This window comes from Pseudophryne corroboree, chromosome 5, assembly GCF_028390025.1.
Source record: "Pseudophryne corroboree isolate aPseCor3 chromosome 5, aPseCor3.hap2, whole genome shotgun sequence".
NCBI classification, from domain to species: domain Eukaryota; kingdom Metazoa; phylum Chordata; class Amphibia; order Anura; family Myobatrachidae; genus Pseudophryne; species Pseudophryne corroboree.
In genome coordinates, this window is record NC_086448.1 from 124,925,693 (window position 1) to 124,949,780 (window position 24,088).

The following is a 24,088-nucleotide window of genomic DNA, read 5'->3' on the forward strand; positions in this document are numbered from 1 at the left end:
GCTTCTGCCAAGTCCTCAGCATGACGCTGGGGCTCTACAAGCGGACTCAGGCACGGTGGGGGCCCGTCTCAAGAATTTCAGCGCGCAGTGGGCTCACTCACAAGTGGACCCCTGGATCCTTCAGGTGGTATCTCAGGGGTACAAATTGGAATTCGAGACGTCTCCCCTCCGCTGTTTCCTAAAGTCTGCCTTACCGACGTCTCCCTCCGACAGGGAGGCGGTATTGGAAGCCATTCACAAGCTGTATTCTCAGCAGGTGATAATCAAGGTACCCGTCCTGCAACAGGGAAAGGGGTATTATTCCACGCTGTTTGTGGTACCGAAGCCGGATGGCTCGGTGAGACCTATTTTAAATCTAAAATCTTTGAACACTTACATACAGAGGTTCAAATTCAAGATGGAGTCACTCAGAGCGGTGATCGCGAACCTGGAAGAAGGGGATTATATGGTGTCTCTGGACATCAAGGATGCTTACCTCCATGTCCCAATTTACCCTTCTCACCAAGGGTACCTCAGGTTTGTGGTACAGAACTGTCACTATCAGTTTCAGACGCTGCCGTTTGGATTGTCCACGGCGCCCCGGGTCTTTACCAAAGTAATGGCCGAAATGATGATACTCCTTCGAAGGAAAGGAGTTTTAATTATCCCTTACTTGGACGATCTCCTGATAAGGGCAAGATCCGAGGAACAGTTGGTAGTCGGAGTAGCACTATCTCAAGTAGTGCTGCGGCAGCACGGTTGGATTCTCAATATCCCAAAATCGCAGCTGATCCCGACGACACGTCTTCCATTCCTAGGGATGATCCTGGACACAGTCCAGAAAAAGGTGTTTCTCCCGGAAGAGAAAGCCAGAGAGTTATCCGAGCTAGTCAGAAACCTCCTAAAACCAGGCCAAGTATCAGTGCATCAATGCACAAGGGTCCTGGGAAAAATGGTGGCTTCCTACGAAGCAATCCCATTCAGCAGATTCCACGCAAGAACATTCCAGTAGGACCTGCTGGACAAATGGTCCGGATCGCATCTTCAGATGCATCGGCGGATAACCCTGTCCCCAAGGACAAGGGTGTCTCTCCTGTGGTGGTTGCAGAGTGCTCATCTTTTAGAGGGCCGCAGATTCGGCATTCAGGACTGGGTCCTGGTGACCACAGATGCCAGCCTGCGAGGCTGGGGAGCAGTCACACAGGGAAGAAACTTCCAGGGCTTGTGGTCAAGCCTGGAGACATCACTTCACATAAATATCCTGGAGTTAAGAGCCATTTACAATGCTCTGAGCCAAGCAAGACCTCTGCTTCAAGGTCAGCCGGTGCTGATCCAGTCGGACAACATCACGGCAGTCGCCCACGTAAACAGACAGGGCGGCACAAGAAGCAGGAGGGCAATGGCGGAAGCTGCAAGGATTCTTCGCTGGGCGGAAAATCATGTGATAGCACTGTCAGCAGTGTTCATTCCGGGAGTGGACAACTGGGAAGCAGACTTCCTCAGCAGGCACGACCTCCACCCGGGAGAGTGGGGACTTCACCCAGAAGTCTTCCACATGATTGTAAACCCTTGGGAAAAACCAAAGGTGGACATGATGGCGTCCCGCCTCAACAAAAAACTGGACAGGTATTGCGCCAGGTCAAGGGACCCTCAAGCAATAGCTGTGGACGCTCTGGTAACACCGTGGGTGTACCAGTCAGTGTATGTGTTCCCTCCTCTGCCTCTCATACCCAAGGTGCTGAGGATTATACGGCGGGGAGGAGTAAGAACTATTCTCGTGGCTCCGGATTGGCCAAGAAGGACTTGGTACCCGGAACTTCAAGAAATGCTCACAGAGGACCCGTGGCCTCTACCTCTGAGAAGGGACCTGCTCCAGCAGGGACCCTGTCTGTTCCAAGACTTACCGCGGCTGCGTTTGACGGCATGGCGGTTGAACGCCGGATCCTAAAGGCAAAAGGCATTCCAGACGAAGTCATCCCTACTTTGATAAAAGCCAGAAAGGATGTAACCGCAAAGCATTATCACCGCATCTGGCGGAAATATGTTGCGTGGTGCGAGGCCAAAAAGGCCCCGACGGAGGAATTTCAACTGGGTCGATTCCTGCATTTCCTGCAAGCAGGAGTGTCTATGGGCCTAAAATTAGGATCCATTAAGGTCCAGATTTCGGCCCTGTCGATTTTCTTTCAGAGAGAACTGGCTTCAGTGCCTGAAGTCCAGACGTTTGTTAAGGGAGTGCTACATATACAGCCTCCTTTTGTGCCTCCAGTGGCACCCTGGGATCTGAATGTTGTTTTGGGTTTCCTAAAATCACATTGGTTTGAACCACTCAACACTGTGGACTTAAAATATCTCACATGGAAAGTGGTCATGCTGTTGGCCCTGGCTTCAGCCAGGCGTGTGTCAGAATTGGCGGCTTTATCCTGTAAAAGCCCTTACCTGATTTTTCATACGGACAGGGCAGAATTGAGGACGCGTCCTCAATTTCTCCCAAAGGTGGTTTCAGCGTTTCATCTGAACCAGCCTATTGTGGTACCTGCGGCTACTAAGGACTTGGAGGACTCCAAGTTGCTGGACGTTGTCAGGGCCCTGAAAATATGTTTCCAGGACGGCTGGAGTCAGAAAATCTGACTCGCTATTTATCCTGTACGCACCCAACAAGCTGGGTGCTCCTGCTTCTAAGCAGACTATTGCTCGCTGGATTTGTAGTACAATTCAGCTTGCACATTCTGTGGCAGGCCTGCCACAGCCAAAATCTGTAAAAGCCCACTCCACAAGGAAGGTGGGCTCATCTTGGGCGGCTGCCCGAGGGGTCTCGGCTTTACAACTTTGCCGAGCTGCTACTCTGTCAGGGTCAAATACTTTTGTGAAATTTTACAAATTTGACACTCTGGCTGAGGAGGACCTGGAGTTTTCTCACTCGGTGCTGCAGAGTCATCCGCACTCTCCCGCCCGTTTGGGAGCTTTGGTATAATCCCCATGGTCCTTACGGAGTCCCCAGCATCCACTTAGGACGTTAGAGAAAATAAGAATTTACTTACCGATAATTCTATTTCTCGTAGTCCGTAGTGGATGCTGGGCGCCCATCCCAAGTGCGGATTGTCTGCATTACTTGTACATAGTTATTGTTACAAAAATCGGGTTATTGTTGTTGTGAGCCATCTTTTCAGAGGCTCCTTCTGTTATCATGCTGTTAACTGGGTTCAGATCACAAGTTGTACGGTGTGATTGGTGTGGCTGGTATGAGTCTTACCCGGGATTCAAAATCCTTCCTTATTGTGTACGCTCGTCCGGGCACAGTATCCTAACTGAGGCTTGGAGGAGGGTCATAGGGGGAGGAGCCAGTGCACACCAGCTAGTCCTAAAGCTTTTACTTTGTGCCCAGTCTCCTGCGGAGCCGCTATTCCCCATAGTCCTTTCGGAGTCCCCAGCATCCACTACGGACTATGAGAAATAGAATTATCGGTAAGTAAATTCTTATTTCTCTAACGTCCTAGTGGATGCTGGGGACTCCGTCAGGACCATGGGGAATAGCGGCTCCGCAGGAGACAGGGCACAAAAGCAAGCTTTTAGGATCACATGGTGTGTACTGGCTCCTCCCCCTATGACCCTCCTCCAAGCCTCAGTTAGGTTTTTGTGCCCGTCCGAGCAGGGTGCAATCTAGGTGGCTCTCCTAAAGAGCTGCTTAGAAAAAGTTTTTAGGTTTATTATTTTCAGTGAGTCCTGCTGGCAACAGGCTCACTGCATCGAGGGACTTAGGGGAGAGATTTTCAACTCACCTGCGTGCAGGATGGATTGGAGTCTTAGGCTACTGGACATAGCTTCAGAGGGAGTCGGAACACAGGTCACCCTGGGGTTCGTCCCGGAGCCGCGCCGCCGATCCCCCTTACAGATGCTGAAGATCGAGGGTCCGGAAACAGGCGGCAGAAGGCTCTTCAGCCTTCATGAAGGTAGCGCACAGCACTGCAGCTGTGCGCCATTGTTGCTACACACTTCACACTGAACGGTCACGGAGGGTGCAGGGCGCTGCTGGGGGCGCCCTGGGCAGCAATATTTAATACCTTTGATGGCAAAGAATACATCACATATAGCCATTGAGGCTATATGTATGTATTTAACCCAGGCCAGATATCTCAAAACCCGGGAGAAAAGCCCGCCGGATAGGGGGCGGGGCTTATTCTCCTCAGCACACAGCGCCATTTTCCTGCTCAGCTCCGCTGTGAGGAAGGCTCCCAGGACTCTCCCCTGCACTGCACTACAGAAACAGGGTAACAAAGAGAAGGGGGGCATATTTTGGCGATATTTATATATTTAAAGCGCATATAACAAAAACAACACCTTTTAGGGTTGTTTATATACATTTTATAGCGCTTTTGGTGTGTGCTGGCAAACTCTCCCTCTGTCTCCCCAAAGGGCTAGTGGGGTCCTGTCTTCGATAAGAGCATTCCCTGTGTGTCTGCTGTGTGTCGGTACGTGTGTGTCGACATGTATGAGGACGATGTTGGTGTGGAGGCGGAGCAATTGCCGGCAATGGTGATGTCACCCCCTAGGGAGTCGACACCGGAATGGATGGCTTTAATTATGGAATTACGTGATAATGTTAGTACATTACAAAAGTCAGTTGACGAAATGAGACGGCCGGAAAACCAGTTAGTACCTGCTCAGGCGTCTCAGACACCGTCAGGGGCTGTAAAACGTCCCTTACCTCAGTCAGTCGACACAGGTACCGACACAGATGAATCTAGTGTCGACGGTGAAGAAACAAACGTATTTTCCAATAGGGCCACACGTTATATGATCACGGCAATGAAGGAGGCTTTGCAGATCTCTGATACTGCAGGTACCTCAAAAAGGGGTATTATGTGGGGGGTGAAAAAACTACCTGTAGCTTTTCCAGAATCAGAGGAATTGAATGACGTGTGTGTGATGAAGCGTGGGTTAACCCAGATAGAAAACTGCTAATTTCTAAGAAGTTATTGGCATTATACCCTTTCCCACCAGAGGTTAGGGCGCGCTGGGAAACACCCCCTAGGGTGGATAAAGCGCTCACACGTTTATCAAAACAAGTGGCGTTGCCGTCTCCAGATACGGCCGCCCTCAAGGATCCAGCAGATAGGAGGCTGGAAACTACCCTGAAGAGTATATACACGCATACTGGTGTTATACTCCGACCAGCAATAGCCTCAGCCTGGATGTGCAGTGCTGGGGTAGTGTGGTTGGATTCCCTGACTGAAAATATTGATACCCTGGATAGGGACAGTATTTTATTGACTCTAGAGCAATTAAAGGATGCGTTTCTTTATATGCGAGATGCTCAGAGGGATGTTTGCACTCTGGCATCGAGAGTAAGTGCGATGTCCATATCTGCCAGAAGAAGTTTATGGACGCGACAGTGGTCAGGTGATGCGGATTCCAAAAGGCATATGGAAGTATTGCCATATAAAGGAGAGGAATTATTTGGGGTTGGTCTATCGGATCTGGTGGCCACGGCAACTGCCGGCAAATCCACTTTTTTACCTCAGACCCCCTCCCAACAGAAAAAGACACCGTCTTTTCAGCCGCAGTCCTTTCGCTCCTATAAAAACAAGCGGGCAAAAGGACAGTCTTATCTGCCACGAGGCAGAGGAAAGGGTAAGAGAGGGCAGCAAGCAGCCCCTGCCCAGGACCAGAAGCCCGCCCCGGGTTCTACAAAGCCATCAGCATGACGCTGGGGCTTTACAAGCGGACTCAGGAGCGGTGGGGGGTCGACTAAAGATTTTCAGCAATCAGTGGGCTCGCTCACAGGTGGACCCGTGGATCCTGCAGATAGTATCTCAGGGTTACATGTTGGAATTCGAAAGATCTCCCCCCTCGCCGTTTCCTAAAGTCTGCTTTACCAACGTCTCCCCCAGAAAGGGCGACGGTATTGGAAGCCATTCACAAGCTGTATTCTCAGCAGGTGATAGTCAAGGTACCCCTCCTACAACAGGGAAAGGGGTATTATTCCACACTATTTGTGGTACCGAAGCCGGACGGTTCGGTAAGACCTATTCTAAATCTGAAATCCTTGAACCTGTACATACAGAAATTCAAGTTCAAGATGGAGTCACTAAGAGCAGTGATAGCGAATCTGGAAGAAGGGGACTTCATGGTGTCCCTGGACATAAAAGATGCTTATCTGCATGTCCCAATTTACCCCTCACACCAAGGGTATCTCAGGTTCGTGATACAAGACTGTCATTATCAGTTTCAAACGCTGCCGTTTGGTTTGTCCACGGCACCTCGGGTCTTTACCAAGGTAATGACCGAAATGATGGTTCTTCTACGAAGAAAAGGCGTATTAATTATCCCTTACTTGGACGATCTCCTGATAAGGGCAAAGTCCAGAGAACAGCTGGAAGTCGGTGTAGCACTAACCCAAGTAGTGCTTCAACAACATGGGTGGATTCTGAATCTTCCAAAATCTCAATTGTCCCCGACAACACGTCTGCTGTTCCTGGGAATGATTCTGGACACGGTTCAGAAAAAGGTGTTTCTCCCGGAGGAGAAAGCAAGGGAGTTATCCGAACTTGTCAGGAACCTCCTAAAACCAGGAAATGTGTCAGTACATCAATGCACAAGAGTCCTGGGAAAGATGGTGGCTTCTTACGAAGCAATTCCATTCGGCAGATTCCATGCACGAATATTTCAGTGGGATCTGCTGGACAAATGGTCCGGATCGCATCTGCACATGCATCAGCGGATAACACTGTCACCAAGGACAAGGTTGTCTCTCCTGTGGTGGTTGCAGAGTGCCCATCTGTTAGAGGGCCGCAGGTTCGGCATACAAGACTGGGTCCTGGTGACTACGGATGCCAGCCTACGGGGCTGGGGAGCAGTCACACAGGGAAGAAACTTCCAGGGTGTATGGTCAAACCTGGAGACGTCTCTTCACATAAATATACTAGAGCTAAAAGCGATCTACAATGCTCTAAGCTTGGCGAAACCGCTGCTTCAGGGTCAGCCGGTGTTGATCCAGTCGGACAACATCACGGCAGTCGCCCACGTAAACAGACAAGGCGGCACGAGAAGCAGAAGAGCAATGACAGAAGCTGCAAGGATTCTTCGCTGGGCGGAAAATCATGTCATAGCACTGTCAGCAGTGTTCATCCCGGGAGTGGACAACTGGGAAGCAGACTTCCTCAGCAGACACGACCTTCACCCGGGAGAGTGGGGACTTCATCCGGAAGTTTTCCACATGATTGTGAACCATTGGGAAAAACCAAAGGTGGACATGATGGCGTCTCGCCTCAACAAAAAACTGGACAGATATTGCGCCAGGTCAAGAGACCCTCAGGCAATAGCTGTGGACGCTCTGGTAACACCGTGGGTGTACCAGTCAGTGTATGTGTTTCCTCCTCTGCCTCTCATACCAAAGGTACTGAGAATTATACGGAAAAGGGGAGTAAGAACAATACTAGTGGCTCCGGATTGGCCAAGAAGAACTTGGTATCCGGAACTTCAAGAGATGCTCACGGAAGATCCGTGGCCTCTACCTCTAAGAAGGGATCTGCTTCAGCAGGGACCTTGTATGTTCCAAGACTTACCGCGACTGCGTTTGACGGCATGGCGGTTGAACGCCGGATTCTAAAAGAAAAGGGCATTCCAGAGGAAGTTATTCCTACCTTGATTAAAGCTAGGAAGGAAGTGACCGCACAACATTATCACCGCATTTGGAGAAAATATGTTGCGTGGTGTGAGGCCAAGAAGGCCCCAACGGAAGAATTTCAATTGGGTCGATTCCTACATTTCCTGCAGGCAGGATTGTCTATGGGCCTCAAATTGGGGTCTATTAAAGTTCAAATTTCGGCCTTATCAATCTTCTTCCAGAAAGAATTGGCTTCAGTCCCTGAAGTACAAACTTTTGTCAAGGGTGTACTACATATACAACCCCCAATTGTGCCTCCAGTGGCACCGTGGGATCTAAACGTAGTTTTGGAATTTCTCAAATCTCATTGGTTTGAGCCTCTCAAATAGGTAGATTTGAAGTTTCTTACATGGAAAGTAACCATGCTATTGGCCCTGGCTTCAGCCAGGAGAGTTTCAGAGTTGGCGGCTTTATCGTACAAAAGCCCATATCTGATTTTCCATTCGGACAGGGCAGAACTGCGGACACGTCCTCATTTTCTCCCTAAGGTGGTTTCGGCTTTTCACTTGAACCAGCCTATTGTGGTGCCTGCGGCTACTAGCGACTTGGAGGACTCCAAGTTACTGGACGTTGTCAGAGCATTGAAAATATATATTTCAAGGACAGCTGGAGTCAGAAAATCTGACTCGTTGTTTATCTTGTATGCACCCAACAAGATGGGTGCTCCTGCGTCTAAGCAGACAATTGCTCGTTGGATCTGTAGCACAATTCAACTTGCACATTCTGTGGCAGGCCTGCCACAGCCTAAAACTGTAAAAGCCCACTCCACAAGGAAGGTGGGCTCATCTTGGGCGGCTGCCCCAGGGGTCTCGGCATTACAACTTTGCCGAGCAGCTACGTGGTCAGGGGAGAACACGTTTGTAAAATTTTACAAATTTGATACTCTGGCTAAAGAGGACTTGGAGTTCTCTCATTCGGTGCTGCAGAGTCATCCGCACTCTCCCGCCCGTTTGGGAGCTTTGGTATAATCCCCATGGTCCTGACGGAGTCCCCAGCATCCACTAGGACGTTAGAGAAAATAAGAATTTACTCACCGATAATTCTATTTCTCGTAGTCCGTAGTGGATGCTGGGCGCCCATCCCAAGTGCGGATTGTCTGCATTACTTGTACATAGTTATTGTTACAAAAATCGGGTTATTATTGTTGTGAGCCATCTTTTTTAAGAGGCTACTTCTTTGTTATCATACTGTTAACTGGGTTCAGATCACAAGTTGTACGGTGTGATTGGTGTGGCTGGTATGAGTCTTACCCGGGATTCAAGATCCTTCCTTATTGTGTACGCTCGTCCGGGCACAGTACCTAACTGAGGCTTGGAGGAGGGTCATAGGGGGAGGAGCCAGTTCACACCATGTGATCCTAAAAGCTTGCTTTTGTGCCCTGTCTCCTGCGGAGCCGCTATTCCCCATGGTCCTGACGGAGTCCCCAGCATCCACTACGGACTACGAGAAATAGAATTATCGGTAAGTAAATTCTTATTTTTTTTTCTGCTAGCACTTTCCAGAGGTGGTGAGCAGAAATTGACGAAAAGTCCCAGTACCATTTTGGCACATTTGTGACTAAGATGCTTTTTTGGGTAAAAAGTCTCGGTGCTAGCAGACTTGCACGGCACCTTGAGCTCCAAGAGTGGCTGTTTGGCCTGACTACAGCAATAATTTATGAAGATATATTTGTATTTAACATTTTTTACACAGTTTACAATGATATCCTGTGTATTCCTGCAGGTTAAAAGACACCTGTACCTTATATGTATGTTTTTGTCCTTTTTCTACCTAGATTATAAGCATGGAAGGGGAATCTGGGTACAACAAAGGTAAAAAATATATATATAGCCCTTTTTTATAATGCTTACTTATAGGGTGTTAATGCTGATTAACTTACTGGAAGAAAAAAGCAATACCTTAAACGTATATCTGTACAGGCCGCTGCGACCGCTAAGCGTGTGTGTGTGAAACCCCTAACAGATGCGTACACGTTGCGTGCGCACGCCGTCACGCTGTAAGCACAGAGTAGCTACACGTGAGGCGGAATACACTCTGTAACCCCTAGCACAAGCATTCCCAACCACGGTACTCAAGGCACACCAACAGTGCAGGTTTTAGTGATATCCAGGCTGCAGCACAGATGGATAAATCAAAATAACTGAGCTACTAATTACGTCACCTGTGCTGCAGCCTGGATATAACTAAAACCTGTACTGTTGGTGTGCCTTGAGGACTTTGGTTGGGAATGCCTGCCTTAGCAGGAAAGGGACACGACACCAATTGTATTTAAATATGTTGGGATCCAACCCACCAACAGTTATTTACTCAAAGGGGGATAACAACAATAACACAATTACATAAGAGAAACAGGCTACAATCAATGATACATACGTTTGTACGCCAGCGCCACCCGGTTCCGGTCCTCAGTCTATCTGGAGAGATGACCTTCAGAGAATGTGTTTAACCGGCCAGGCAGCGTGGCTTTTATACATTTGTCCAAATCATGAAACAATAGAATCTGTAATCTCTTCACCCATAGGTCAAAGGGCTGGTCATTTACAGTACAGGAGGGGTCATAGGTCGGTTTGAATAGGTGGGCGATGCCTGGTCCAGGTGCACTTGCAGATGTTATCCACTGGATTCCCGCCGAATATCAGAGTACAGTAAATACAGTGTAATATTAATATTCTGTTCCTGCGCATAGATATGCGCAGGAGCGTGCTATCTTCTGCAAACTGCTACCGGAATATTGCTCTTAAAATACTGTACAGCTGGATACCAAACACCACCTCCTAACCTAATTCTGTCCGCTCATATCCTGTAAAGTTGAATCCCTCTGTTGTACCTTTTAAACAAATGAAACTCGCTGGTGTGGTGCGTGCAGACTATGTGTAAATTATGTGCTATGTGAATTAAATATAAGATGTCTTTGTGGCTTTTCCATGCGAATGCATATGCTACCGCAATTACTCATACCACGCGCTAACACGCAAGACCACGTGAGCGATTATGCGCAGCTTGCGAGTATGCGCACGCACGGCAGAACAAGCACCTGCACCAGGCCATGTGTGTGGTGTTTGTACGTGATGAGTGTGCCTATAATATTTTTGACTTCGACAATGGAATAGAAATGAGCAAACGGAAACCGTAGAACGTTCTATAAGTATTTAGTTATACAAAAAATGAAAAGACCTAAGCAAAGGAACAGGGCAAACCAAGTGTAGGCATAATACAATGCCGCACAGATGCTAGAGGTGGGACTGGACAAAATGAGAGGCTCCTGTTTATGACCATTTATAATCTAACAGGGAAGTAGTGTTCCTTCTAGTCTCTTTCAGTAGGGTGCTGCACCCTGCCCATTTTTTAAATGTGAAAAAGCACCCTGCCCTTTTTCAGTGCACCCTGCAGGACCATAAATTGCCCCCTTGTATACCGAATGCAATAGTCAGAGTGCATATTACAAGCACCCGCACGGAGGCCATCTGTTTGTACGTGATGAGTGTGCCTATAATATTTTCGACTTCGTCAGTCCACCCTTTGGCAGTCAATAATAACTGCCACACATAACTAATAAACTGAAAATATTATCTATACATTATATACAAAGTTCGGATGAGTGGGGGAGAGCTGATGGTGGGAAATGTATAACCTAGTGAGATATGAAAAAGCATGTATGTATGAATTAATGTCTGAGGGGCATGTATTATCGTGCCGTACATGTTCTAAGTAAGCTTCGAGGTATTGCAAAGTATACATTAACTTCTTCTTATCCTGTATTAAGGGTCTGTAAATGGGCAAACAAACACTACCGAGCTCCAGGCGAAGGCCATTAGCCTCCCCTTTCCGGCTTCTTATGCCAACAAATGGGGAGCACATTTATCTGATGATACTTGGAGGGGTAACATATGTGAGCACTACTATATGTGGATAACATCAGTACTGTAGACTATGTGTGCCATTAACTGGAGGTTGCAGAGATGAGGGTAAGATATATATATATATATATATATATATATATATATATATATATATATATATATATATATATATATATATATATATATTCTCTGACGTCCTAGTGGATGCTGGGAACTCCGTAAGGACCATGGGGAATAGCGGCTCCGCAGGAGACTGGGCACAAAAGAAAAGCTTTAGGACTACCTGGTGTGCACTGGCTCCTCCCCCTATGACCCTCCTCCAAGCCTCAGTTAGATTTTTGTGCCCGACCGAGCTGGGTGCAATCTAGGGGGCTCTCCTGAGCTTCTTAGGAAAAGTTAGTTTTAGGTTTTTTATTTTCAGTGAGACCTGCTGGCAACAGGCTCACTGCATCGAGGGACTAAGGGGAGAAGAAGCGAACCTGCCTGCTTGCAGCCAGCTTGGGCTTCTTAGGCTACTGGACACCATTAGCTCCAGAGGGACCGAACACAGGCCCAGCCTCGGAGTCCGGTCCCAGAGCCGCGCCGCCGGCCCCCTTACAGAGCCAGAAGCAAGAAGAAGTCCCGAAAATCGGCGGCAGAAGACATCAGTCTTCACCAAGGTAGCGCACAGCACTGCAGCTGTGCGCCATTGCTCCTCATGCACACCACACGCTCCGGTCACTGATGGGTGCAGGGCGCTGGGGGGGGGCGCCCTGAGCAGCAATATGAACACCTTGGCTGGCTAAAATACATCACATATAACCCCCAGGGCTATATGGATGTATATTAACCCCTGCCAGATTCCTGAAAAAAGCGGGAGAAAAGTCCGCAGAGAAGGGGGCGGAGCCTATCTCCTCAGCGCACTGGCGCCATTTTCCCTCACAGCTCCGCTGGAAGGACGTCTCCCTGACTCTCCCCTGCAGTCCTGCACTACAGAAAAGGGTAAAACAAGAGGGGGGGGGGGGGGCACTAATTAGGCGCAGTATAATATAAACAGCAGCTATAAGGGGAAAAACACTCTGTATAGTGTTATCCCAACATATATATAGCGCTCTGGTGTGTGCTGGCATACTCTCCCTCTGTCTCCCCAAAGGGCTAGTGGGGTCCTGTCCTCTATCAGAGCATTCCCTGTGTGTGTGCTGTGTGTCGGTACGACTGTGTCGACATGTATGAGGAGGAAAATGATGTGGAGGCGGAGCAATTGCCTATAATGGAGATGTAAACCCCTAGGGAGTCGACACCTGAGTGGATGGGCTTATGGAAGGAATTACGTGAAAGTGTCAGCTCTTTACAAAAGACGGTTGATGACATGAGACAGCCGGCTACTCAGCTTGTGCCTGTCCAGGCGTCTCGAAGACCATCAGGGGCTCTAAAACGCCCGCTACCTCAGATGGCAGATACAGACGCCGACACGGATACTGACTCCAGTGTCGACGATGAAGAGACGAATGTGACTTCCAGTAGGGCCACACGTTACATGATTGAGGCAATGAAAAATGTTTTACACATTTCTGATAGTACAAGTACCACTAAAAAGGGTATTATGTTTGGTGAGAAAAAACTACCTGTAGTTTTTCCTGCATCTGAGGAATTAAATGAAGTGTGTGATGAAGCGTGGGTTTCTCCCGATAAAAAACTGATAATTCCTAAAAGGTTATTGGCATCATACCCCTTCCCGCCAGAGGATAGGGCACGTTGGGAAACACCCCCTAGGGTGGATAAAGCGCTCACACGCTTGTCTAAACAGGTGGCACTACCGTCTCCTGATACGGCCGCCCTTAAGGAACCTGCTGACAGAAAGCAGGAGAATATCCTAAAATGTATATACACTCACACGGGTGTTATACTGCGACCAGCAATCGCCTCAGCCTGGATGTGCAGTGCTGGGGTGGCTTGGTCGGATTCCCTGACTGAAAATATTGATACCCTGGATAGGGACAGTATATTACTGACTATAGAGCATTTAAAAGATGCATTTTTATATATGCGTGATGCACAGAGGGATATTTGCCGACTGGCATCAAGAGTAAGTGCGCTGTCCATATCTGCCAGAAGAGGGTTATGGACGCGGCAGTGGTCAGGTGATGCTGATTCCAAAAGGCATATGGAAGTATTGCCTTATAAAGGGGAGGAGTTATTTGGGGTAGGTCTATCGGACCTAGTGTCCACGGCAACTGCTGGGAAATCCACATTTTTACCCCAGGTAGCCTCTCAACATAAGAAGACGCCGTATTATCAGGCGCAGTCCTTTCGGCCCCATAAGGGCAAGCGGGCAAAAGGCTCCTCATTTCTGCCCCGTGGCAGAGGGAGAGGAAAAAGGCTGCAGCAAACAGCCAGTTCCCAGGAACAGAAGCCCTCTCCCGCTTCTGCCAAGTCCTCAGCATGACGCTGGGGCTCTACAAGCGGACTCAGGCACGGTGGGGGCCCGTCTCAAGAATTTCAGCGCGCAGTGGGCTCACTCACAAGTGGACCCCTGGATCCTTCAGGTGGTATCTCAGGGGTACAAATTGGAATTCGAGACGTCTCCCCCCCGCCGTTTCCTAAAGTCTGCCTTACCAACGTCTCCCTCCGACAGGGAGGCGGTATTGGAAGCCATTCACAAGCTGTATTCTCAGCAGGTGATAATCAAGGTACCCCTCCTGCAACAGGGAAAGGGGTATTATTCCACGCTGTTTGTGGTACCGAAGCCGGATGGCTCGGTGAGACCTATTTTAAATCTAAAATCTTTGAACACTTACATACAGAGGTTCAAATTCAAGATGGAGTCACTCAGAGCGGTGATCGCGAACCTGGAAGAAGGGGATTTTCTCTAACGTCCTAGTGGATGCTGGGGACTCAGAAAGGACCATGGGGAATAGCGGCTCCGCAGGAGACTGGGCACAAAGTAAAAGCTTTAGGACTAGCTGGTGTGCACTGGCTCCTCCCCCTATGACCCTCCTCCAAGCCTCAGTTAAGATTTTGTGCCCGAACGAGAAGGGTGCAATCTAGGTGGCTCTCCTGAGCTGCTTAGAGTAAAAGTTTAAATAGGTTTTTTTATTTTCAGTGAGACCTGCTGGCAACAGGCTCACTGCATCGAGGGACTAAGGGGAGAAGAAGCGAACTCACCTGCGTGCAGAGTGGATTGGGCTTCTTAGGCTACTGGACATTAGCTCCAGAGGGACGATCACAGGCCCAGCCATGGATGGGTCCCGGAGCCGCGCCGCCGGCCCCCTTACAGAGCCAGAAGAGTGAAGAGGTCCGGAAAATCGGCGGCAGAAGACGTCCTGTCTTCAATAAGGTAGCGCACAGCACCGCAGCTGTGCGCCATTGCTCTCAGCACACTTCACACTCCGGTCACTGAGGGTGCAGGGCGCTGGGGGGGGGCGCCCTGGGACGCAATGAAAATACCTTAAATGGCTAAAAATACATCACATATAGCTCCTGGGCTATATGGATGTATTTAACCCCTGCCAGTTTTCCACAAAAAAGCGGGAGAAAGGCCGCCGAAAAAGGGGCGGAGCCTATCTCCTCAGCACACAAGCGCCATTTTTTCCTCACAGCTCCGTTGGAGGAAGGCTCCCTGACTCTCCCCTGCAGTCCTACACAACAGAAACAGGGTAAAACAAGAGAGGGGGGGCACTAAATTGGCATATTAATATATACAGCAGCTATATTAGGGAAAAACACTTATATAAGGTTATCCCTGTATATATATAGCGCTCTGGTGTGTGCTGGCAAACTCTCCCTCTGTCTCCCCAAAGGGCTAGTGGGGTCCTGTCCTCTATCAGAGCATTCCCTGTGTGTGTGCTGTGTGTCGGTACGCTGTGTCGACATGTATGAGGAGGAAGATGGTGTGGAGGCGGAGCAATTGCCTGTGTTAGTGATGTCACCCCCTAGGGAGTCGACACCTGACTGGATGGTCTTATGGAAAGAATTACGTGATAGTGTCGGCACTTTACAAAAGACTGTTGACGACATGAGACAGCTGGCAAATCAGTTAATACCTGTACAGGCGTCTCAAACACCGTCAGGGGCTATAAAACGCCCGTTACCTCAGGTCGATACAGACACTGACACGGACACTGACTCCAGTGTCGACGGTGAGGAAACAAACGTATTTTCCAGTAGGGCCACACGTTACATGATCACGGCAATGAAGGAGGTTTTGAAAATTTCTGATACTACAAGTACCACAAAAAAGGGTATTATGTGGGGTGTGAAAAAACTACCCGTAGTTTTTCCTGAATCAGATGAATTAAATGAGGTGTGTGATGAAGCGTGGGTTTCCCCCGATAAAAAACTGCTAATTTCTAAAAAATTATTGGCATTATACCCTTTCCCACCAGAGGTTAGGGCGCGTTGGGAAACACCCCCTAGCGTAGATAAGGCGCTCACACGCTTATCAAAACAAGTGGCGTTACCGTCCCCTTATACGGCCGCCCTCAAGGAACCAGCTGATAGGAAGCTGGAAAATATCCTTAAAAGTATATACACACATACTGGTATTATACTGCGACCAGCAATCGCCTCAGCCTGGATGTGCAGTGCTGGGGTGGCTTGGTCGGATTCCCTGACTGAAAATATTGATACCCTGGACAGGGACAATATATTATTGACTATAGAGCATTTAAAGGATGCATTTCTATATATGCGAGATGCACAGAGGGATATTTGCACTCTGGCATCAAGAGTAAGTGCGATGTCCATTTCTGCCAGAAGAGGATTATGGACGCGACAGTGGTCAGGGGATGCGGATTCCAAACGGCACATGGAAGTATTGCCGTATAAAGGGGAGGAGTTATTTGGGGTCGGTCTATCGGACCTGGTGGCCACGGCAACGGCTGGAAAATCCACCTTTTTACCCCAAGTCACCTCGCAGCAGAAAAAGATACCGTCTTTTCAGGCTCAGTCCTTTCGTCCCCATAAGGGCAAGCGGGCAAAAGGCCACCCATATCTGCCCCGGGGCAGAGGAAGGGGAAAAAGACTGCAGCAAACAGCCTCTTCCCACGAACAGAAGCCCTCCCCCGCTTCTGCCAAGTCCTCAGCATGACGCTGGAGCCTTACAAGCGGACTCAGGCACGGTGGGGGCCCGTCTCAAGAATTTCAGCGCGCAGTGGGCACACTCGCAAGTGGACCCCTGGATCCTGCAGGTAGTATCTCAGGGGTACAAATTGGAATTCAAGACGTCTCCCCCTCGCCGGTTCCTGAAGTCTGCTTTACCAACGTCTCACCCCGACAGGGAGGCGTTATTGGAAGCCATTCACAAGCTGTATTCCCAGCAGGTGATAATCAAGGTACCCCTCCTACAACAGGGAAAGGGGCATTATTCCACGCTGTTTGTGGTACCGAAGCCGGACGGCTCGGTGAGACCCATTTTAAATCTGAAATCTTTGAACACTTACATAAAAAGGTTCAAGTTCAAGATGGAGTCACTCAGAGCAGTGATAGCGAACCTGGAAGAAGGGGACTATATGGTGTCTCTGGACATCAAGGATGCTTACCTCCATGTCCCAATTTGCCCTTCTCACCAAGGGTACCTCAGGTTTGTGGTACAGAACTGTCACTATCAGTTTCAGACGCTGCCGTTTGGATTGTCCACGGCACCCCGGGTCTTTACCAAGGTAATGGCCGAAATGATGATTCTTCTTCGAAGAAAAGGCGTCTTAATTATCCCTTACTCGGACGATCTCCTGATAAGGGCAAGGTCCAGAGAACAGTTAGAGGTCGGAGTAGCACTATCTCAAGTAGTACTACGACAGCACGGATGGATTCTAAATATTCCAAAATCACAGCTGATTCCGACGACACGTCTGCTGTTCCTAGGGATGATTCTGGACACAGTACAGAAAAAGGTGTTTCTCCCGGAAGAGAAAGCCAAGGAGTTATCCGACCTAGTCAGGAACCTCCTAAGACCAGGCCAAGTGTCAGTACATCAATGCACAAGGGTCCTGGGAAAGATGGTGGCTTCTTACGAAGCGATTCCATTCGGCAGATTCCACGCAAAAACTTTTCAGTGGGATCTGCTGGACAAATGGTCCGGATCGCATCTTCAAATGCATCAGCGGATAACCCTGTCTCCAAGGACAAGGGTGTCTCTCCTGTGGTGGTTACAGAGTGCTCATCTCTTAGAGGGCCGCAGATTCGGCATTCAGGATTGGGTCCTGGTGACCACGGATGCCAGCCTGAGAGGCTGGGGAGCAGTCACACAGGGAAGAAATTTCCAGGGCTTGTGGTCAAGCATGGAAACGTCACTTCACATAAATATCCTGGAACTAAGGGCCATTTACAATGCCCTAAGTCAGGCAAAACCTCTGCTTCAGGGTCAGCCGGTGTTGATCCAGTCGGACAACATCACGGCAGTCGCCCACGTAAACAGACAGGGCGGCACAAGAAGCAGGAGGGCAATGATGGAAGTGGCAAGGATTCTTCGCTGGGCGGAGAATCATGTGATGGCACTGTCAGCAGTGTTCATTCCGGGAGTGGACAACTGGGAAGCAGACTTCCTCAGCAGACACGATCTTCACCCGGGGGAGTGGGGACTTCACCCAGAAGTCTTCCACATGATTGTGAACCGTTGGGAAAAACCAAAGGTGGACATGATGGCGTCCCGCCTCAACAAAAAACTGGACAGATATTGCGCCAGGTCAAGGGACCCTCAGGCAATAGCTGTGGACGCTCTGGTAACACCGTGGGTGTACCAGTCAGTGTATGTGTTCCCTCCTCTTCCTCTCATACCAAAGTACTGAAAATCATAAGAAGGAGAGGAGTAAAGACTATACTCGTGGCTCCGGATTGGCCAAGAAGGACTTGGTACCCGGAAATTCAAGAGATGCTCACGGAAGACCCGTGGCCTCTACCTCTAAGAAAAGACCTGCTCCAGCAGGGACCATGTCTGTTCCAAGACTTACCGCGGCTGCGTTTGACGGCATGGCGGTTGAACGCCGGATCCTGAAGGAAAAAGGCATTCCGGATGAAGTCATCCCTACCCTGATCAAAGCCAGGAAGGATGTAACCATACAACATTATCACCGTATTTGGCGTAAATATGTTGCGTGGTGCGAGGCCAGGAAGGCCCCTACAGAGGAATTTCAACTGGGTCGTTTCCTGCATTTCCTGCAAACAGGACTGTCTATGGGCCTCAAATTAGGGTCCATTAAGGTTCAAATTTCGGCCCTGTCAATATTCTTCCAAAAAGAACTGGCTTCTGTTCCTGAAGTTCAGACGTTTGTCAAGGGAGTACTGCATATACAGCCTCCTTTTGTGCCTCCAGTGGCACCTTGGGATCTCAATGTAGTTTTGGGATTCCTAAAATCACATTGGTTTGAACCACTCACCACTGTGGACTTAAAATATCTCACATGGAAAGTGGTAATGCTGTTAGCCCTGGCTTCAGCCAGGCGTGTCTCAGAATTGGCGGCTTTATCCTATAAAAGCCCTTACCTAATTTTTCATACGGACAGGGCAAAATTGAGGACTCGTCCTCAATTTCTTCCTAAGGTGGTTTCAGCATTTCACTTAAACCAGCCTATTGTGGTGCCTGCGGCTACTAGGGACTTGGAGGATTCCAAGTTGCTGGACGTAGTCAGGGCCCTGAAAATATATGTTTCCAGGACGGCTGGAGTCAGAAAATCTGATTCGCTGTTTATCCTGTATGCACCCAGCAAGCTGGGTGCTCCTGCTTCTAAGCAGACGATTGCTCGTTGGATTTGTAGTACAATTCAGCTTGCACATTCTGTGGCAGGCCTGCCACAGCCAAAATCTGTAAAAGCCCATTCCACACTGAAAGTGGGCTCATCTTGGGCGGCTGCCCGAGGGGTCTCGGCTTTACAACTTTGCCGAGCAGCTACTTGGTCAGGGGCAAACACGTTTGCTAAATTCTACAAATTTGATACCCTGGCTGAGGAGGACCTGGAGTTCTCTCATTCGGTGCTGCAGAGTCATCCGCACTCTCCCGCCCGTTTGGGAGCTTTGGTATAATCCCCATGGTCCTTTCGGAGTCCCCAGCATCCACTAGGACGTTAGAGAAAATAAGAATTTACTTACCGATAATTCTATTTCTCATAGTCCGTAGTGGATGCTGGGCGCCCATCCCAAGTGCGGATTATCTGCAATACTTGTACATAGTTATTGTTAACAAATCGGGTTATTGTTGTTGTGAGCCATCTATCCAGAGGCTCCTCTGTTATCTTGCTGTTAACTGGGTTCATATCACAAGTTGTACAGTGTGATTGGTGTGGCTGTATGAGTCTTACCCGGGAATCGAAATCCTTCCTTATTGTGTACGCTCGTCCGGGCACAGTATCCTAACTGAGGCTTGGAGGAGGGTCATAGGGGGAGGAGCCAGTGCACACCAGGTAGTCCTAAAGCTTTTCTTTTGTGCCCAGTCTCCTGCGGAGCCGCTATTCCCCATGGTCCTTACGGAGTTCCCAGCATCCACTACGGACTACGAGAAATAGAATTATCGGTAAGTAAATTTATATATATATATATATATATATATTATAAATAATATATATTTTCACGTAAAATTGGGTATGGTTGACGACTTTTCCGGTTCGATGTTTCTGGGTAGAGGGGGAAACAGAGAAAAATGGTGAAAGAAACAGGCCATGAAATTCATTTGCAATCCTTATCATAACACTGTTTCTACAGATAGGTCCTAAATCAAATCTGCTGCTGTGACAACGCCCTCGCTCCTTAGACTCATTAAATTTGTGCTGTGCTTGCGGCGCATCAGAATTCGAACACACCTGAATATCAAACCAGTAATTAGGATGACACCCAGGATACAAAGGAGAAACTTTCCTACACTTGCAATTTCACTCTGTGCCCACTCTCCTAATCCAGAAAACCATTTGAGTGGGTTCAACCATGAGGCCCAGACGGTCAGTTCATTACCTACAGCCGTCAAGGTTAGGTTGTGTTTCCTCCTGAACTCCCACTTCAACGGCAAGATCTCGTCCATCTTCTGATCGATGATCTCCGTGGGGTCGTCAATGCTATTCGTAATATACGTACAGCACTTCACACCATATTGAGTTGCTATAGTAACACAGTACCCACCTGTCACAGCCGTAACATAATTAAGGACCATTCTGTGCTGGACCAGCTCCTTCTTGTAGGCTTGTAACTCCCTGCCCGTATACCTGAAGGTGTCATCATACATCTTAGTGATATTGTCTATCAAGTTCGCTAGCGCATGGATATACCTATAATTTCTCTGACGTCCTAGTGGATGCTGGGGACTCCGTAAGGACCATGGGGAATAGCGGCTCCGCAGGAGACTGGGCACAGCTAAGAAAGATTTAGGACTACCTGGTGTGCACTGGCTCCTCCCACTATGACCCTCCTCCAGACCTCAGTTCGAATCCTGTGCCCGGCTGAGCTGGATGCACACTAGGGGCTTTCCTGAGCTCCTAGATAGAAAGTATATTTTAGGTTTTTTATTTTACAGTGAGATCTGCTGGCAACAGACTCACTGCAGCGAGGGACTAAGGGGAGAAGAAGCGAACCTACCTAACTGGTGGTAGCTTGGGATTCTTAGGCTACTGGACACCATTAGCTCCAGAGGGATCGACCACATGGAACCGACCATTGATGTTCGGTCCCAGAGCCGCGCCGCCGGCCCCCTTACAGAGCCAGAAGCAAGAAGAAGTCCGGAAAATCGGCGGCAGAAGACATCAGTCTTCACCAAGGTAGCGCACAGCACTGCAGCTGTGCGCCATTGCTCCTCATACACACTTCACACTCCGGTCACTGAGGGTGCAGGGCGCTGGGGGGGGGGGGCGCCCTGAGCAGCAATAAAAACACCTTGGCTGGCAAATATATCACAATATATAGCCCCAGAGGCTATATATGTGATAAATACCCCTGCCAGAATCCATAAAAAAGCGGGAGAAAAGTCCGCGAAAAAGGGGCGGAGCTATCTCCCTCAGCACACTGGCGCCATTTTCTCTTCACAGTACAGCTGGAAGACAGCTCCCCAGGCTCTCCCCTGTAGTTTTCAGGCTCAAAGGGTTAAAAAGAGAGAGGTGGCACTAAATTTAGGCGCAGTATTGTTTATACAAGCAGCTATTGGGGGAAAAATCACTCGGTTATAGTGTTAATCCCTGCATTATATAGCGCTCTGGTGTGTGCTGGCATACTCTCTCTCTCTGTCTCCCCAAAGGACTTTGTGGGGTCCTGTCCTCAGTCAGAGCATTCCCTGTGTGTGTGCTGTGTGTCGGTACGGCTGTGTCGACATGTGGGATGAGGAAGGTTACGTGGAGGTGGAGCAGAGGCCGATAAATGGGATGTCGTCCCCTGTGGGGCCGACACCAGAGTGGATGGATAGGTGGAAGGTATTAACCGACAATGTCAACTCCTTACAAGGCTGGATGACGTAAAACAGCTGTGGGACAGCCGGCTTCTCAGCCCGCGCCTGCCCAGGCGTCTCAAAGGCCATCAGGGGCTCAAAAAAGCGCCCGTTACCTCAGATGGCAGACACAGATGTCGACACGGAGTCTGACTCCAGTGTCGACGAGGTTGAGACATATACACAATCCACTAGGAACATCCGTTACATGATCTCGGCAATGAAAAATGTGTTACGCATTTCTGACATGAACCCAAGTACCACATAAAAGGGGTTTTATTTTTGGGGAGAAAAAGCAGCCAGTGTTTTGTTCCCCCATCAGATGAATGAATGAGTGTGTAAAGTAGCGTGGGTTCCCCCAATAAGAAACTGGTAATTTCTAAAAAGTTACTGATGGCGTACCCTTTCCCGCCAGAGGATAGGTCACGTTGGGAGATATCCCTTAGGGTGGATAAGGCGCTCACACGTTTGTCAAAAAAGGTGGCACTGCCGTCTTAGGATACGGCCACCTTGAAGGAGCCTGCTGATAAAAAGCAGGAGGCTATCCTGAAGTCTGTATATACACACTCAGGTTATATACTGAGACCTGCAATTGCCTCAGCATAAATAGTGCTGCTGCAGCGTGGTCTGATACCCTGTCAGATAATATTAATACTCTAAGACAGGGATAATAGTTTGCTAACATAGAGCATATTAAAAACGTCGTCTTATATATAAAGGATGCACAGAGGGATATTTGCCGGCTGGCATCCAGAATTAATGCAATGTCCATTCTGCCAGGAGGGTATTAGAAACCCGGCATTGGACAGGTGATGCTGCCTATAAAAGGCACATGGAGATTCTGCCTTATAAGGGTGAGGAATTGTTTGGGGATGGTCTCTGGGACCTCGTATCCACAGCAACAGCTGGGAAGAAATTTTTTTTTACCTCAGGTTTCCTCACAGCCTAAGAAAGCACCGTATTTTCAGGTACAGTCCTTTCGGCTTCAGAAAGCAAGCGGGTCAAAGGCGCTTCCTTTCTGCACAGAGACAAGGGAAGAAGGAAAAAGCTGCACCAGCAGCCAGTTCCCATGATCAAAAATCTTCCCCCGCTTCCTCTGAGTCCACCGCATGACGTTGGGGCTCCACAGGTGGAGACAGGTGCGGTAGGGGCGCGTCTCGGGAACTTCAGGGACCAGTGGGTTTGCCCACAGGTGGATCCCTAGGTTCTGCAAATAGTATCACAGGGATACAGGCTGGAGTTCGAGGCGACTCCCCCTCGCCGTTACCTCACATCAGCCTTGCCTGCTGCCCTCGGAGAAAGGTAGTACTGGCGGCAATTCACAAGCTGTACTTCCAGCAGGTGAAATCAAGGTACCCCTCCTTCAACAAGGCCGGGGTTACTATTCCAAAATGTTGTGGTACCGAAACCAGACGGTTCGGTGAGACCCATTCTAAAATTGAAAGCCTTGAACACTTCTATACGAAGGTTCAAGTTTGAAATGGAATCGCTCAGGGCGATTATTGCAAGCCTGGAGAATTTCATGGTATCACTGGACATCAAGGATGCTTACCTGCATGTCCCTATTTACCCTCTTCACCAGGAGTACCTCAAAATTGTGGTACAGGATTGTCATTACCAATTCCAGACGTTGCCGTTGGTCTGTCCCCGGCACCGAGGTATTTACCAAGGTAATGGCCGAAATAATTATCCCGTACTTGGACGATCTCCTTATAAAGGCGAGGTCCAGGGAGCAGTTGTTCGGCGGAATAGCACTATCTCTGGAAGTGCTACAACAGCATGGCTGGATTCTGAATATTCCAAAGTCGCAGCTGGTTCCTACGACGCGTCTACTGTTCCTGAGTATGGTTCTGGACACAGAACAGGATAAAAAGGGTTTCTCCCGGAGGAGAAGTCCAAGGAGTTGTCGTCTCTAGACAGGACCTCCTAATACGTATACAGGTGTCGGTGCATCAATGCACGCGAGCCCTGGGAAGGATGGTAGCTTCTTACGAAGAAATTCCATTCGCCTGGTCCCATGCAAGGATTTTCCAGTGGGATATGTTGGACATGTGGTCCGGGTCGCATCTTCAGATGCATTGGCGGATAACCCTGTCTCCAAGGGCCAGGGTGTCGCTGTTGTGGTGGCTGCAGAGTGCTCATCTTCTAGGGGGCCGCAGATTCGGCATACAGGACTGGGTCCTGGTGACCACGGATGCCAGCCTTCGACTGGGG

The 24,088-nt window shown here is 49.0% G+C and overlaps 1 protein-coding gene across 6 annotated transcripts in view; it reads left to right on the forward strand.

The window, feature by feature from the left end:
- STK31 (serine/threonine kinase 31) overlaps positions 1 to 24,088 on the forward strand; it is a 783,847-nt gene that overhangs the window by 15,776 nt on the left and 743,983 nt on the right. For 4 of the 6 annotated variants that reach the window (XM_063921681.1, XM_063921683.1, XM_063921687.1 and 1 more), the window contains exon 2: positions 9,417 to 9,453. The exons of the other annotated variants lie outside the window; for them this stretch is intronic. In XM_063921681.1, coding sequence (XP_063777751.1) covers positions 9,417 to 9,453 — 37 coding nt within the window. The remainder of the gene's footprint in view (positions 1 to 9,416; positions 9,454 to 24,088) is intronic. 6 annotated transcript variants of the gene reach the window in all.